At 36.3% G+C, this 18,292-nt stretch overlaps 1 protein-coding gene across 1 annotated transcript in view; it reads right to left on the bottom strand.

The window, feature by feature from the left end:
* RAPH1 (Ras association (RalGDS/AF-6) and pleckstrin homology domains 1) overlaps positions 1-18,292 on the bottom strand; it is a 58,884-nt gene that overhangs the window by 11,005 nt on the left and 29,587 nt on the right. Inside the window, exons 4-9 of the mRNA XM_009637505.1 lie at positions 11,837-11,914; positions 10,334-10,493; positions 6,696-6,817; positions 4,966-5,031; positions 3,410-3,553; positions 2,105-2,215 (exon numbers count right to left, since the gene is read on the bottom strand). Of these exons, the coding sequence (XP_009635800.1) occupies positions 2,105-2,215; positions 3,410-3,553; positions 4,966-5,031; positions 6,696-6,817; positions 10,334-10,493; positions 11,837-11,914 (681 nt within the window). The remainder of the gene's footprint in view (positions 1-2,104; positions 2,216-3,409; positions 3,554-4,965; positions 5,032-6,695; positions 6,818-10,333; positions 10,494-11,836; positions 11,915-18,292) is intronic.

Here is an 18,292-nt window from a genome sequence, read left to right as displayed (position 1 = left end):
CTGCTGAATATAGTAATTTGCTGATTCATCAGTTCCACACCGAAAGCATAGCTTCACTTTGTCTAAGTTACCCGACTAACTCTACTCCATTAATTTACTTAAATAAGCCACTAAGGGACAATTTAGACACACTAAAATTTGACTTTAACATTTTCGTGTCTTCATTTATGCTCAGAATGGCAATACATTTTTAAAAAAACTACTTAGATAAGACTTAGTCTGGTTTACCCTGTGTGGTCAACAAGTCTGAAAAAATAATTCACTATTAACCTGTCCAGATGATGTGGATAAAAAGTGACATGTAAGCAGAAGAAATAAATTTATTTCAAGGAATTTATAAATACCTACAAACACTGACATTTTTTGCTGTTAATTGCATTCAATTAACTGCACCAATGACCTACAAGAACATGGAAAATATTTCCGGTTTCAGCTGTATGCTTTCTCCCTTAATATCATGTCCGGTATTTGATATTCAGTGCCTACCTCCCTGCAGGCCCAAATGTTGCCCTGTCTATTAGAAGATGAAATCCTTTTTTCACACTGTGGACAGGCAGCTGCACACTCCAGGCACATAAAAGATTCTAACATACTAATATATGCAACGCCACATGTACTACAAATCAGAGAAGGTAAGAGGTCAAAGGAAAACTGTAAGTGCAACTATAACCATCTCTTGTTACTTGCACCATTTTCAAATCCATGAAGACACTTTACTTGCTATGAACATGCTGTGAAAACCTGTTTTAAAATAGCTTTGTAGCTAGCTATCTTGCAGGAGCTGACACCATTTCGAACACTTGTGTGGGAGATGAGTTGATTCAATTTAAAATAACTTGAAGTTCTCAAGTTATTAATCTCACAGTTTAAGACCAGGTCACTGCTTTCATAACATTTTTTTCTACATGTTCTTTTTTCTTGTCCTTTATAGTCAGAAGTTTCCTCCTTTACAGCATTCCCTTTCCCTTGGGTTGGGCACTATGGGTAGTCTTGACTCTCCAATACCAATTTGTGCACAGCTATGGACCTACACCCTGAGAAGACACCAACTTCCTGAAGTTAGCATTTCAAGGGGCATTATTCTCACCAAACCTGAATTGTTATAAGGTATAGAGTTGCCAAAGCGACAAAAGGAGTTTAGTGTTATGTTTTAGAGTACAATGAACAATTAAACAGACTGGGACTCATCAGTGTGGAAGTAAGACAATTCAGAGCAATAAGAAAACGTTTATGAAGTCATGAGGAGCATGGAGAACAGGCAACAATTGCTTACTAACTGTTCACTTCCTATAAAAGAACTAGGGGAAAACAAAATGAAAAGCAACTGATGGCTCAGTACAAGTGAAAGAGCGTACAGGTTGTACCTAACTGCTGTAGCATTCTAAAAGTTTCTTGGAATGCCAAAAGAGACAGGGCATACTCAAAGATTAAAAATGCACCTGGGGCTGTTGAATAGCCAAGATCCCTGGCTCCCTACATTTCTAAAGGCTGAAGAAGTATTCTGTGGAAGCATCTCTGCAAGACTGTCCTGTACTTAAAATTTTTCCCTAAGCAGCTTATAAAGAAAGTCCACTGTCAGAGAAACCTAGAGTGCTAGATGAATCCAGTAAAGCCATTCTTCTGCCGCTCTCTATGATCTTTTTTATCTCCCCCACCATGCAATCCACACGGATCTTCTGGCAGGAGGAGGAAATCTGTCAGCTTGATGGGGAAGAAAGTGATTCATAGCCATTTCCCCACACTGCATTTTCTCATTTTTTACTGTATTTCCATCAAGCAGGCTTGTTACAAGAACTCCACAGAAAACAGTTAAACATAGCTTTCTCACTGTAATTTATGGCAATTTAGATTTCTCATGTGCAGAATTAAAGTAATTTAGAGATTCACCCTGAAAACTGATAGGCATAGTTTTCCAATTGTTATACTACTATAGGAAGCATATTCTAAATTACAATCTGTCTCAAGATTAATATTGTGTTAATCAGCTCTTGCTCACAATTAGGAAGTGCAGTTATTATAAGGGGCTAAGATTAGTGTGCAAATGTTTCAAGCTCTTTAATTGCTCTTCTCAGTATGAGAATTTTTAAAACAATTAACAACTTACCTTTAGCACTAAACAATAGTCTGTGGGTGCTTTGTATTTGTTCCGATAGTCCTGTCCATAGTAAACATTGACATGATCTAGCTGTAGAAAGCACACGAGATCCCGCGAGACCTATTAAATACAAAAATAATCATTTACAAAATATAAGAAAACCACGCACAGAGAAAAATTAGTCTAGAGATAAGATCCAATGATAATATAAGGTCTAGTTAAGGTCTAATATTAGTTTCAATCTGATTTAAAAACTACCAATACAAGAAGGAGATACAGTCATGCATAAACACTTGCATCAGACATTTATTTTTAATGAGCATATCCTTTTCCAAATTCAGTCTGGTTTTTTGTGTTTTGTCTGCTTTTTGCCTTCTGACAACATTTTACACTGGGTTATTAATGTTTATTCAGAGTTGGTATCAGGAGAAAGTAAGGACTGGTTGACCAGGAACTTTTCAACAGCTGCTGGTTACATTTCATCTTGGTAATAATCAAGGTGTCCACATTTCAGCATGAACATGAGTATAATTCTAGGGCACAGAATTTCAACAGCATACAGATTGTTTTAACGAAGCAAAAGGCTGTGGAAAGAACATCTGAGATGTATTCAGCTTTAAAAGGGAGCTAATGTGCTGACAGAGATTTCCTCTTCATTGCCAGCTGTGTGGGAAGTGGACTTCCTGTACTGGGGATCAGTTGATGCTGTCAAGACTTATGGCTTCATGGACAACTTGAACTCACAGTAGTTCATCCCTGAAGCTACAATGCATCTATAACAGCTTTCTATTTACTCTTCATTATTGATACACACAGAACAGCAGTAAGTGACACTGAAGAAACAGTAATATATTTACCAGTTTCAAAAAACATAGCACAAATTGGTCTGAAAAGAATCCCATTTATATGAACTACCTAAAACCAATAAAATTATGCAGACTGATTATGGAGTTGGTCTGATACTTTCTGATTGGCATCTGCAGTGCAGTTTGGTCCTTCATCTGAATTCTGCTTGAGAAAAGACAGCCTCTTAACTCCACCCCTCATTTTTCCTCAAGTGTTTCTGAACACCTAACCCCAAGATTACTCAAAAACCAGTCCCTTGTTTTCTTGTACTTTTAAATTTGGGTTTACACCCTTCACATCAAGTGCCACCACAGTAATTTATAAAATATTTCCCTGATAAAGCTGCATTTTTAATTAAGGGACATGGCACTAAGCAAGGCACATCTAAGCCAAAACTTAAGGCTGACTCTTGTGTGCGCTATTTACCAGTAATAAACAATTCAGGGAAATTGCTTTAAAATAGCATACCTTTGCCTTCCCTTTAGGGACATAGTAGATTCCAGAAGCTCGAAGAAGAAAATAACGTTTCTTCCAAGACTTCTTACCATCCTCTTTCAGCCACAAAACTCCCTCAATCTCTGGCACAGTTACAGAACTTCCACAGAAACATTCCTGCCGATAAACACAGTGGTTTGGGAAGAGAGAACGAGAAAGAACATACAGCGGTTTGTTTTTAATAACTGAAATTCTGAAATTCTTTATCTCGGGAATGCACAGATAACAGGAATAGCTCTTTTTTCATGCAGTAATATGAATTAGAGATTAATTGTAGAAGCTATAACATAATTCAGAAAAACACAATAGGGGTTCTTAGCATTTTCTCAGCTCAAGAATGACAACAAAAATATTAGCAGCTACTGTAAAGGTTTTCTAACCACTGCTTATCAGTAATACATCCCCCAAGGGCTTTACTGCCTTTAGAGTGACGAGGTCACCTCATAGATGCAGCCATATAAGTCTAAGTACACACAAAACCTAATGACATATCTGTCAGACACAGCTATAATTCATTCCATGAGTACTTTGTTGCTACTATCCACCAACACTACAACTTCTGCTAAGGTTCTATTTATAAAGAGCTAACAGAGAAAAACAAATGCTTTAAATACACTCCAGGTTAATTCTTTCTGTTTTATGGGATTACTCATAAATCTCAGTGCTGCATATTACATAGAATTACCACCCTGTGTGTGTCATGGCTCCAAGCATCTTTTTGATCCACAGTATTCATATGACCACTTATTAAAACCCATATCAATAATATACTGAGAGCACGCATATGCTACTTATAAGTTAAATTGTCTTAAGTATAATCCAAAATTAAATACCAAAAATATTTACTTCTGTGTAACTACTGATACCACAATCATTATTCTGGAAATCAAGTGGAAGCTATGACACTTCAGCATGGGTATGTCACAAAACCAGTCTGTTTTCAGCTTATGGATACTAGGTTTGATGGGGTTTTTTTGTTGTCTTTAGTTCTGTAAACTATTTAATGTAGTCCATATTAACTGACTTCCTTTTCTGTCACTCATTTTTTTAATTTAATATTTGGTTATTTATTTTAAAATTTAGCTGAAACAATTTTTAACTACTTTGCTTACTAAGAAAATTTAAAATATTAACATAGACCAGTCACTGAAGCAATGATACAGAATTTCGTAGAGAATAACCATTTAGAGAGTAAAAAAATCTCTATGACCACAGGTCAAATAATCCAGGTGACAGTTCTGCGAATTTTGACTGGTTTTAGCCACAGTTACAGGCAACCTCATTTTGATTATCACTGTGTATGGAATTTTAGTTATTGAACAAAATAAAGACACATTTTTATTAACTGATCATTTCTGAAACAGGGTAACATCAAAAAAGCCATTTATCTCAAATGTAACATATTCCATTCACAGGTGTTCCAGAATTACATTCAGCTCCGTCCATCAATTTCAATCACAACAACCTTTTAGAATTTAGCTTCAAACTCTAAAATGACCACTATGCCCTTTCTGTTTTGGCAGTCTTACCTCTAGGAGCACCTCTTTATTTCTGTCTGCCATCTCAGAGGTTTCTTTCTTCCCCAGAAGATAGTTCTGTAACAAGAGAAAGCTTAGTATTTCTATAGGCATTCGGAAATCAGGGCAAATAACATTGCTCATCTACCTTTCTGTAGTAATAAGAAAAAACTAGCTATTATCTATGAACAATACATTAATTGAACAAAACTTTGTAGTCCAATTGAAATGATTGGTCAGACTGCTAAATAATACATGGAACCGAGTTATAACCACCTTTTCCAGAAATATCAATCAGTCCGTACTCTCATCTTAAGTAAGAGCCTCAAATAATATTGTCCTGGCTTTCCACAAAATAAACAGCTGTCTGGTACAATGCATCCAGAGATAAAAATACTAAGAACTTGAAAATCCCACAATAAAAATACTGAAAAACACAGAGATCTTTAAACTTGTTACATACCGCCATTATTTACGTGTTCAAAGCAGCACACAAAGAAGCAATGTACTTCTTTCCACCTTGCCCTGAGAATTTTGCTGAATAAAAATATGTATTTTTCATGAAGAATTATGAAATACTCCCTGTCGTCTTAAAAGGAACCTAAGCATGCATAGGTACTGTATCTTACTTAATAAGAAGTTTTGTATTATTCTTCAGCTTGGAAAGGATTGGGGTAATTAAAATCTTCCTCTTCCTAATCCCTAGCTATTATACTGGAAAAAAACAATAGTCACAAACTTTAGCCAATTCAGTATTTTAAACCAAGGAGAAATACTGGTTTTATGCTGGTAACTCATTCTTGTTGACAGTGTCTACTGTACATACTGACAGTAAAGGGATCAAGTACATGGTTTTAAAAAGAATTTAGAGTTTTGCTGCTTCATCACAAAACGCTTGAATAAGTTTTCAATTCTTGCTAAAAAAAAAATAAAAATCAAGTACACTGAGGTTGTCTCAAAGGACGAGCATGCAAAACTGATTCTTGTTTTAAATCCAAGTAATTACCACATAGATGGCATACAGATATAAAAATAATCTATGACCCCAAATGGGAATACATTAGGTAAGAGTTAAGAGACAGATCAAGCGGTATTATATCCAGTTCTTTTCAATTCAAATTCTTCAAGGAGCCACCTTCTGCTTTTCTATTTCTTTTCCTCCCCTCCCTTACAATACTGAACTACTCGTGGATATCAAATCTGTAGCTACCATTTGAGAGAAGAGGGGCCTTTGGTTTCCTACCAACAGGGAACAACAGAGGCAGGTCCCAGCTTCCACTGTGAGGGACACATGCTCTCTTCTCTTCACTTGCCAGTTGACCATGGAGTAGCTATTCTCTTAGCTTTTCTCTTCCCCTTCTTGCCATCAACATAAGAATTCACAGTGGAGAGACATTACTATTAGCAATATCTGTCAACACCTTTCTTGCATATTTACATATTTGAAAAACACTAAGTATTGGTGTAAATGCCATGAAACTGCTTGCCTTCATCTCCATTAAAATTACCCACAAACACATTAGCAAACAGAATGCTTCAGCTCATGGTTTTCTGCTAGGAACTTCATTTTGTGCCAACCTCAATGTGGATGTACACGGTGCCGAAATGTAAAGTTGCCTGGCATTTTAATACATTCACAAATATCAAAATGAAAGTATGGAAATGAATGCTACCAAAAAATTAAGGAACTGCAATCAGGCATGCACACACACACATGCATTCAACATGAATTTCAGGCTTACCTGGGGATTCTTGAAAAGTGCATATTTCTCTATACGTTCCACAAACATTAGTTTGTTTTGACTATCTCTTGTCCAGTTCAGAAGATTTTCAACCAAATTTTCATGATCTTCAAAGATTCTTTCTGCAGCAATAACAAGAGAGCAAGTACATTTGAATCCGGGAGACAAGGCATATACATAGAGAAAACAGAGTTTGAGGTCTACTAAAACGGTGAAGAAGTTTACACAAAGAAACTAAAAGAATTTAGTCAACTTTCAGAGACATGCCTGGCTTAATTTTACACATACACTCACTCAATGCTCTCACTTCTGTCTCTTCAGGCTTAAAGTTCCATCAATATATGAAGTGGTTTTCTTTTTTTTTTACTTGATGACGCCTACTATCCCACATGAACACAGCAGACTCAAATACAACATTTCAAGTGTTATGAGTACAAATAAGGTTATCACATTTATATGTACTCCAGTCCACACAGTCCCTGGAGGAATTCATTAGGCAGCTTTTTCAGCACAAAATTTCTTTCTACATCCCCAATCACTACCTCACTCACAAAGTATCAAAAAAATTAATAGACAATGATCAGAGGGAAAACAAAATGCTTCCGAAATGCAGAATACTCCTGGTTTGTGGGGTTACTGTAGAAGTCTGAAAACTGACACTGTTTATTTATTAAAATCTATCTTGCTAAATAAAGGATGTATCAACCATGGCTTCTGAGAACTTTGAGCTTTGACTCTCTGTTGAAATAGTTATCACTAGCAAACATACTGAAAATAGACAAAAGAGAAGATAAAAAAAAGAGGATAATTTACTGAAATGATAGAGAAATATCTGAAACCCCTTATTCTAAAATATATAAGGAAGAATACATCTTTGGGAAACCACTAGACCAACTTTCTCCTTTCTATGACACTGAAGTAGAATATTGCTTTCTGCAATTTGTTCCCTCTTCACACAGGCCACACAGCATTTCAGCAAATTATTTCTTTCAGAATCCTCTGGGATTTGCTTGACCTTTCAATTGCATCTGAAAGCAGAACATGTTTTTTTCCACAAAATCAATTACATCACATGTTTACAGAGGGTATATGGCACTGATCACATCCAGACCTGGGAGCTATCACTAACGAAGACTGACATGACAGATGACATCTCAACATCTTTGGTAATTAAGAATACTAAGCACAGTAAATGCAACAAAATGTCAACTGTAGGGAATGAATTAAGATATGAGACAACAACACATTACTGATGTCTCAGTGAGATCTTTCTAAGACACTTTCGAGTTACAACTCATAACTTCCATCAAGCTCTATCAGCAATACTGCCTTCTGAGAAAGTAAAAAAGGTGTTACCTAACAGAAGAACATAAACAAAAAAACAACTTCAGAGGACAGATACAAAAGCTTAAATCTCACTGCAGCCTCATTAGTGAAACTGGACAGCTTTTAAAACATGTCAGCTATTATTACAAGAAGAACAATAACTGAACTCAAATACAAAACAACTTATTCACTGAGTGTATATGTACCTATAGTATGTCAAACTGCATATCATGCAATGTTCCTATTATTAAATATACTCTCTAAAATTAAAACATTGTAACTCATAGATACTTCATAGACCTACTCTGCTCTGACTAAAAAAGTGAAAACAACCTTTATCCCAACCAAGAGAAACATTCCAGAGTTGTCTGTGTTACAAACTTGCAGGGTAAAACTGGGCAAAGCATTTCATTCTGCATTCTGGAAATAGTATCACTGAGTTCTTCTGATCATATAAAGATCCTGGTTAAACCATTGGACAGTATCAGGTGGCCTTCTACTTCAAGTACATGTACCTAAATCAGACTCCTCAAAAACCAGTTAACCATTAACATTTGCAGCAGACCACATAAAATGCGAAGACAATCAGGAACTCCCCAGGCCTCAAGTCTTTCTCTGCAGTCTGTTAGCTTAAAGCTTTCACTGCATTTTATTGAACTGCGAAATTAATGAGCAATCAACTGACAAGACAAAATGATAAAATACTCTGTGAAGGTACATAGGTGGTCTGTGTCTCACTAAAGAAAAATATTATTATAAAGGAGTACCTTCCTCTTACATAGGTGTTGCCAGAAAAAAGTTTCAAAAGATGAACCACTGGCAAAATAACACAATGCAATACACAATAGTACCTAGGGTGAGAGCTTTGTTGTAATCATGTTTTCATCTTTTTTTCAAGTTTCAGTATAAAACATATGAATCAAGCTGCATTTTGGATTGTCTTTTAAAAAAACACACATACGTGAAATCTATGAAAAACTACCTAACAGTTGCCCTACCAAGGATCAAGGAAAACCAAACTGAAAAATGAAAGAGGAAACTGAATTCTACCCTCTTGCATCTCTCTTGGGTTTATCATGTTGTAGTCTGAATTTAAAATTCTGTAATTATAATAGAGGCTGTTCTTTGGCTTGAAACTCATTCAACACAGCAGTCAAATTCTGTCATTCCCAGTGTGTCACCGAGCTCATACAGTAGGGCATGCATATACTTGCGAAACACCCAACAAGAGAGATTTGTTAACCTTGGTTTCATTTTGAAATAATCTTAATTCAGTCACACTGTTAATCTGGATAAATATCAGTTAATCTGTCTGTCTGCAGCTTAGTTCTTTGTTCCTAGCAGAAGTTGAAAACATTTTTTCCAGTGTTTTTTTCCTTTATTCTTTCCAGGCTGCACAGTGAACCGAAGTGTCTTATGAAAGTAAATCTAGGATGGGAAAGACCCCTAGTTGAGCCTTGAGTTCAGGATCCTGCTACCTACACATTCAGAGATTTTCCAGTGATAGACAAGTAAAAGCACTCCAGAACTAATATGGTTATTTATTCATACTATTCTCCTTGGTAAAATGTTACAGAATTATACTTTTGATTTTTATAAGCCTAATTTGGATTTACATAGAATTTGTGTAAATTCTTTCTGGTTTCAAAATTTGGTAACTTCTAAGATTTCATTTATTAAAATTGTAAGGTTTTAAGCCTATTAAGATGTTATTTTTCATATGAAAAGAAGATTCAAAACATACCTTGTCACCCTACAATGGCCTTTTTTGTCTAATAATAAACAAAGTTAACATGCTACACTGCCTGGCTAAATGAAAATCTTACATTATGGTATGTGCAATACTGGGAAAAGGAGCTAAGCTGCCCTTAGAGACATATTGCCAATTGCATTAAAATATTTAACAGAAAAAAAAAATGTAGACAGCTTTTTGTAATAAGAGCTATTAGGATCAGTACAAAATACTATTTACAAAAAGGAAGATGCACAGTCAGTTTTTTGTCCCTTACCTCTTTCTTCTGTGAGGAACACATCAAAACCAAGAGGCTCAGTGACTAGACATTAGTAAAATTCCTGTTACAACTTAGAATTTAGATATGTTTCTAATATGAAAAAAGAAAACATTTCCAGATAATTCTGCAACAATGTCATCCATGAGCTTTATTACATGAATGAACATTTACTACACAAACAAACACTTACTACATGATGAACATGATGAAAACAAGAATTTAAATCTTTCTGAGGACAGAAATATAGACAATTATTACATCAACAGATAAGATTTAGAGATGTTTGTAATTATTACTTACCCATCTGCAATTCAGAGATGGTTTCCACCAATGACCAGTCTAAACTGTAACCACAATGCGATTTGTCCATCAGATTGTCCAATACTTGTCTCACTGTCTGCCTCTCATCCACCATCATTGTTTTTGAGCTATCATCAGACATATGGACTCTGATCACCAACTATTATACAGAAAAGTAGGAAAACAAGAAGAAGGATTAATTTTCCACATTTAAAATAAAACCATGTTTTTTAAGATCTTGTTTCTTTTTCTAAGGTTTTTTTAAAATAGCACAAAATATTAAGTTCAATCAAAACACTCCCTCAAAATGTAAAAAGCCATAAATGATGGCTAGATATTTGTATCAATGACACTTAACAAGATACTGTTCTCTTTCAGTATAAGAGAGTAAACAAAAGTCTTCCCAAAGAATGACAACACACTTTAGTTGTGTGTTAAGGAGGAAAAAAAAATCCCTTCTGCCAATGTGTCCTATTCTGATTAATAAAGTGCCTTTGTGACAATTTTTCTCACATATCTAGGTGAAACAAACATAGATACAGAGTTCTGCACAACCTTATATAGAATCAGTATTTTTCAAATTTGCAATTTGAGCTTTCTTCCCACTTTCCCCATAGTTTCTAAAAATGCTGATTATGTAAACAATATAATTATACTATACTTTTATAGGGAGTATGAAGCATTAGTACAAACAAAATCTGCTTTTAAAACACAATGGCTTTTCATAGACACTTTAGAGAGACCACCATCCAAAAAGAAAAATGCTGCCCTTTTTTTAACCAAGCAAAAAACCTAAGACAATAGATTCTTCTTGCCTATCACCACACTTCCTTTTTAACACCTTGTTCAGCTGGAAAAGTTAAAATGTACTAGCTGTAATACACTGGTTGGCTTGCCAATTCCCATCTTCTAACCAGGACATTTTTTCTGCTTTCGGTATATAAACACTAAATGCAAAAAGGCATTTTAAGCTACTGAAAAACTCCAAACATAAAGAAAGAATGCTAAATTTCAAGGAAACACTTTATATTCTTTAATAGTACATCAAGTAATGTCAGTGGGCTTTCTCCACTTGGCAACCCCTGTCTGTAGTCTGGAATGCTTGTACTCCGTTTATCACTAGAAAATCCTACTACGTATAACGAGAAGGGCTCTGTAAGGAAAACAGACCCAAATTTTAAATGTGTGACTGTTTAATACGCAACGACAATCTCAGGAGACTAGATCTTCATTTCATCTCTGAGTGGAAGTTGGTGAGGTCTTCTCAAATGTGCACTAGCTGCAAAATAAGCTATTCCTTAAGAAATACATGATGTTATTCCATATGCTAGGATTTTCTTGATTAGGTCCAGTCTAGATGAGAAAGTACATTATCACTCAAGATCAGAACACTACAGCGTTCCTATTTTACTTAGGGCAACTTAAGGGTAACAGACACAAATAAGAAGAATTTTGCCTGCATTTTCCAGGTGAGTATCTTATAAACCAGTGTAAATAAATTACCTTTTTCACTTGTGCCTCTTTAATCTTCTCCAATGCAACCCTAATCTTCTCAGCTTTGAGTTTAGCAGCCTGTTCCTCCTAGAGGGACACAACACACAGAATTCCAGTTAACACAAAATTCCGTCCAGTTTTAGTGGATTTAATTTTCAGGCTACCATGCATTAAAACATGAACTGAAATACTGATTTACCCACCTATAAATCCTCAACTATTTCTTAGTGATGATGAAGACTATTATTTTTGAAGACAAAAAGCATTACTATAGATATCTAACATTTAGAAATATAACTGCCATTATCTCCAAAAGAACATACTGGAGATATATATTTTGTATAGAGACATTTGGCATTTCTCTGTTCTTCCATATTGTAAGTAGCCTCACGCTTTGTTACCAAATATTTTAGCATATAATTTATTTACAGTCATAGATTTGGACAATACATATTGAACAAGAATGTACAATTGAGTACACCCAATAGATTTTTCTTGATTGACTTAAAACATAAATAGCACATTGAGAAATATCGGAATTTAACAGCACACAGGAAGTATGGAAAACAAATCCTATAAATAGGATTTCACATTATGTGTGTTGGTTTGGAAGATTTTAAATTATTAAATCTGTTTGCAGTAAGTAAGTAGCTTAAATGGTCCCTTTATCTTAGTACTAAGTCCAGGCTGTATTTCTCCTCGCTTTAAGTATTTTAAGACACATAAAGCAAACAAGCATTGTTTTCTTTAATGCTCTTCTACGTAATCTATTTTTGTTACAATGGGAAATGCATTAAAAATTCATATAATTTACTCTATCTGCTGATGCTAAAGAAATCTGTATATTGTAAGACTAGCAATACTGTTTTTTAGTTTCTAGAGTTTATTGATATTTCTGTTGAAAGCGGATTTGAAATATGCAGCTAAACAAGCAACCACTCTTTTTAAGATGCCATATGCAGGTTTCAGATTTTAGAAATCTTAACTTGTGGATGTTCATTGTGGCTAATATCTAAGAGCATCTTCATTAATTAAAAATCTCTAGAACAATAAACAAACAAATCTCCTCCAAAATATTCAGTCTCCTTGGAAAAGAAAGATTAAGATTTTTCTCAGATCCGAAGTAGCACAGCCCATCACAACAACACTCAGCATGCCATAGACATTCAGTTCTGCATTGCTTTCTTGTATGAATCTAATTCGTGGTGTCTTTACCATGTGTTTAGATGGTTGTTTTTCTTGTAAAAGTCAAGATTCAGTTATCCTGAAATCCACGGAGTTTAAGTTTTCCACTTCTCCACGAATTACTAATATTCCTGTCAATTGCTAAAGTGTATTCCCCCTATGCTACTTATTGTGCTCTTACTTGAGCTTTTGCTCCCTCACACCTGCGGCCACACCATGCACTGGAAAAAACATCAGCAGGACAGGACAGGACAATAGGCTGCCTTGTGAGAAACATAATTCTTTTCAATAAAGTGAACTGGTAAGTTGACACGAGCAGAAATAATGTGAACTTGAAACATTATCTGGGAACTCAGTTACCTAGGAACATAGGTTTTTATTAGTCTACAGGGAACTATGGCTTTTTATTCACCGTAACAATATTGTCATATAGCTTAAGGTTAAATCAGATTAACTTTCTACTGAAAACAAACAAACAGTGCCATGATACCTAGAATCATTTAAATGTAAAACACACCTAGAATTCTAAAAGTCTTCCTCTTCCTTAACATTAACCATTTCCATCTGTAGAAATAAATTATTAATAAAAAACAAGACCTGAAATACTTGTAAGTTTCTGAAAGTGATGCTATGCCCCTGTGCGTTATGAAATCAGCAAGAGCAAAAGACTTTATCATACATTTGTAGAAATTGTAATTTATGGTTTAGAAAAGCTGCTCATTAACCCAACCATAAATCTTTACTGCTGTACAAAGGTTGACAGCACATTTGGTTTTGCTCTTCACTAAAGTCAAGCAGCACAATTTTCCACCCCATTTCACTGTACACCTGTGCAATGCAACTATCTATAGCAAACCTCAGCAGGAGCACTTTATGGCCACACGGCACAGGCACAGACAGCAACAAGACAGCAAGCAACAAGGAATCAGCTGGGGGCCTTCTCATGTACCCGCGCCGACACAGCTAAAATATCTTTGTGGATCTCAAAGTTTATAATCCATCATTCCCTAAAATGCTTTAAAAAAATAAATCAATATGTATAACAAAAAAGATTTACTATTTTCACACCTATCAATTACTTCTCATTTCCCCCACAATTTTAATGTGGGTCCAGAGATCAGGATTTCTTATACTTTACTAGGGTTTAATGAAGTCAGTTTAAATTTAAACGAAACCCCAGAATTACGATAATAAAAATAAGAACTGGTTTCAACCAGCAACAAGTTATAAGAGGTCTGAATCTACTTACTGGAAATAAGCAGAGGAAAAGGAAACAAGTTTTAGAAATTTCTGAAAGCACACAGTAGTCAAGGATTATAAGTTACTCAGGTTTTGCTTTCCAGTTAGTGCTCAGGGCACTGTTGCATCATTGCTGATGTGACAAATGATGTCTCCTGGAGCAGAAGGAATTATCTATCTTGATTACTTAATAAAATAATTTTATAACTACAGAGTTCTTCAAAACTCATAACAATTTATTCTATTTTTCTCCTAATTGCCCAAGAAAACAGCCATCCACATCCCCTCCCCACCAAAGCCAACCCAAAACTGCAGACACAAACACAGGTTCTCTCCTCCCCCGTACACGGAACCAAGACAACTGTTCAGTGGGAGGAAGCACATGCAATCCATCAGCTTGTACTAAACTAACAACATTTTTCATTGCACAGGGAGAAAGGTGACAGGTGGCACAAATACCTGACTGCAACTGTAAGCTATTCCACACCATAAACCAGCAAGGACAGGACATACAGTCCAACCACATTTAACTTAGGTATTTATTTCTCCTTTGCTATAAATCCTTCTAGCAATAGTGATGTGAGTTAGGCTGCCAAACGGTCATAAACATGCACATAAATGGCAGGACTGCTGCCTAGGTCATGGCTTCACAACTGGCATATACCAACGTAAATCCCTGAAATGGCTGATATGCCAGCCTCCCTTGCGCAGCACTACTTCTCAGTTATAGAAGTCACAGTGCTGCCATGGCCACGCAGAAAATTCAGTCACAGAGCTGATCTGGTTGAAAAATAACACAGCAGAAAGATTCAGCAGAATCCACTCCTTGATAAGACTGCCTTTATGGTCACACACATGCTATGGAAAAGCATAAAGGAGATACATACGTATACCCACTACATAAAAATGCAAAACATAAAGAGTGTTATTTCCACCTCTGACAGGCATAGGATAGTCTTAGTACCTGTACACATCACTGTAAAATTGAAACAAATTCCTCACTTTAATGGGATGACTTCAGGAGTATTGTTCTACTTGCACTTTAAAGCTTTGAGCTGAGATTACTTTTGGTTATGAAAAACATCACATCTGATTTAAAGAATGCTTGGTGACATACTTATGTTAAGAACTTGTTCATCCAAACTATCGTAACATATTGTGAACTAAAATTCAAAGAGTACACTTCTGCAATGCACTGGTCTTAAATTAATTACTTTTTCTTTGTATTTTTATACCAGAACTCAGTTTTCAATAATTTTAGCCTATACCAGAATATTAGAAAGAATAACCCCAAAAAATCTAAACTTAAGATTTCCTTAATATCATGACAATGACAGTCTCCTGCCCCAGTTTCCAGTGAAATGTGCAGTTAAGGATATTCCAGCTCTGTTTGAACATTAAATATGTATGATGTGTGTTATGACAGAGATGACCTTGCTGAAATTACTTTATGCCTCACATTTCTCAGTTAACGTTTTATTTTTTGTTTCACTATGAGTTTTTAAAGTGTCATTAACTGATCCCTTTTACAGAGATCACAGGCAGAATGGAAAAAATCACTTAAGAAAGATTACAGTCTTTAGGAAAGCTAGTAATTAAATAAGAGGTAAGTAACAAAGTCCACATTTTGCTTAAGTTAGCAGGGTAGATATGCAGATCTACCCTGAAGAAAAATTTCTTTTATGTTTAATATTTGAAATTTTTTCTCTGAAGTCTTTCTTTGAATGCAGATAAGATGACAACTAAATACATGAGTAGCACTGACTTCTGAAGGAGTAGAAACAGGTATCCACTTTTATTTTCCCAGCTACCATCTAGCCTCAGGTAGAAAGGCAATCACCTGTTTCGCAAGGATTCTTCTTCCTGCAGAGTTTTCATTGAAACAGGAGTTTCTGTTGTCTGAGAACACCATATTAACACCTTAATTTGTACCTAATTCCCCAACGGTTCAAGACATCTTTATTATCCCTATGTTTAATGTGTATCAATCAAAAAATTAATCACATTAATGAAGTGTTTTCTGTTGGTTGATTTCATTTATTATTTAAAAAAAAAAACAACACTAGAACAACTGTGTGTGTGATCAGCACAGGAAGGGAAAGCTGAATGAGTGAATATTAACAGCAGTTCTTCTGTATTTCTTGATAAACTCATTAGGACAGGCAGAACATCCCTACCCTAAAAAACAGTGTGTGGCAATGGTGGCACAGCCCATTTATAAACAGCAAACTTGTGTTTACAGTAGTAGTTCATTACCATTCTCAAAACATATGTTTTATTGCATTTATTCTGAAAATAACCTATATCTGAGTAAAGCAGAAAGGGAAACAAGACATTCCTCTCTTTCAAAGGTCACTAAATGTGGGTGTACAGCAGCCATTTTCCTGGTGAGGGGTCCATCTTCCCTGAGGTAGACTCATCCCACATTTCCTCCTCCTTCCTTCCCAACTTAATATAGTTTTCTATACCTCTGGCATGTTGCTGACTTGTCGTCACCACATTGTATTATGTCAATAAAGATGGAAATGGATGGAAAGCAGTAGTATTGGTTGGTTTGGGGATTGTGTCTGAGAATTATTCACCTGAAAAGTTTTTAAATATTACAATGACACTACACTGGGGTAGCGCCCTATTTTTCCTTTGTTCTACTTCTGTGTGCCATTCACAAACTTTTTGCTATTAGACACCTAATTCCAACACAAAAGATGGCTTCTGAACTGGAAAGCAGCAGTTACATTTTAAATGCATCTCAAAGTCATGCTGGCCCTTGACACAGTTTCCTACAGAAGGGATCTTTTCCCCCACAGTCTATTAGGGCAAAGAAGGAAGGCCAAGAAATAGATGGCAGTTGCTTATGAACTTAAAATCATAATGGCAGCTACAAATCTCTGCAAAACTTGTGCTTGATCAAAATTACCCACTACTTAAGCTTTTCACTCTCCCCGCAGTGATCTTGGACTGTACTACAACAACATATACTATTTGGCAAAGTGTTAATGCTAGAAGTGTGATGCAAAGAAATCTTCACAGACAAATCTGGTAGTGCTGCTTCTCATTAAAGAGAACCACTGTGCAACTTTAACAAGGTCAGAATTTTATTTCCTTGTAATATCATTAAACCAACTGGTTGGGACAAAAAACGCAATGCTAGTGTCTATCTCGAACCGAAGCTGAGGAAGAGAGGATGCAAAACCAGTACCTCAGCTACCTCAAAGGATGAGGAAAAACAAAAGTTAAGTTTGTCCATACCAAAAAAATGTGGAAGACCCTATCCCTGGGAAACCTGTTTTTCCCAATTTTCACCCAATGGCTGAGGTCATCTTGTCCAACTGCCCTGCCTGAGCAGAGCCACCTAGACCCAGGTGCCCAGGACCGTGTCCAGATGGCTTCCAAGTATCTCCAGGGGTGTCAACCCCACAATCTCTCTGGGCAACCTGTGGCAGTGCTCAGTCACCCTCACTGCAAAAAAAGTGTTTCCTGATATTTAGACAGAGCCTCCTGTGTTTCAATTTGTTGCCCATCGCCTCTGGTCCTGTCACTGGACACCACTAAAAAGAGTCTGGCTCCATCTCATCTTCTTTACACGCTCCCTTCAGATATTTGCACACATTGATGGGATCCCTCCAAGCTTTCTCTTTGCCAGACTGAACAGTCCCAGCTGTCTCAGCCTCTCCTCACAGGAGAGATGCTCCCGTCCACCATTTTCGTGGCCCTTTGCTGGACTCTTTTCAATAGCTCCATATCTCTCTTGTACTCGGGAGCCCAGAACTGGACACACTATTCCAGGTATGGCCTCACCTCTGCTGAGTAGAGGGGAAGGATCACCTCCACCAACCTGCTGGCAACACTCCTCCTAATGCAGTACGAAATAACATTAGCCTTCTTTGCCACAAGGGCACATTGCTGGCTCATGGTCAACTTGGTGTCCACCAGGACCCCCGTGTCCTTTCCTGCCAAGCTGCTTTCCATGTGGTCCCCAGCATGGACTGGTGGACTGGGTTGTTCTTACCCAGGTGCAGAACTTCACACTTCCCTCTGCTG

Source organism: Egretta garzetta, unplaced genomic scaffold (assembly GCF_000687185.1).
Source record: "Egretta garzetta isolate BGI_Z169 unplaced genomic scaffold, ASM68718v1 scaffold474, whole genome shotgun sequence".
NCBI classification, from domain to species: Eukaryota; Metazoa; Chordata; class Aves; order Pelecaniformes; family Ardeidae; genus Egretta; species Egretta garzetta.
Note: the sequence above shows the minus strand (reverse complement) of the source record. Positions and strands in the feature narration are given on the sequence as shown.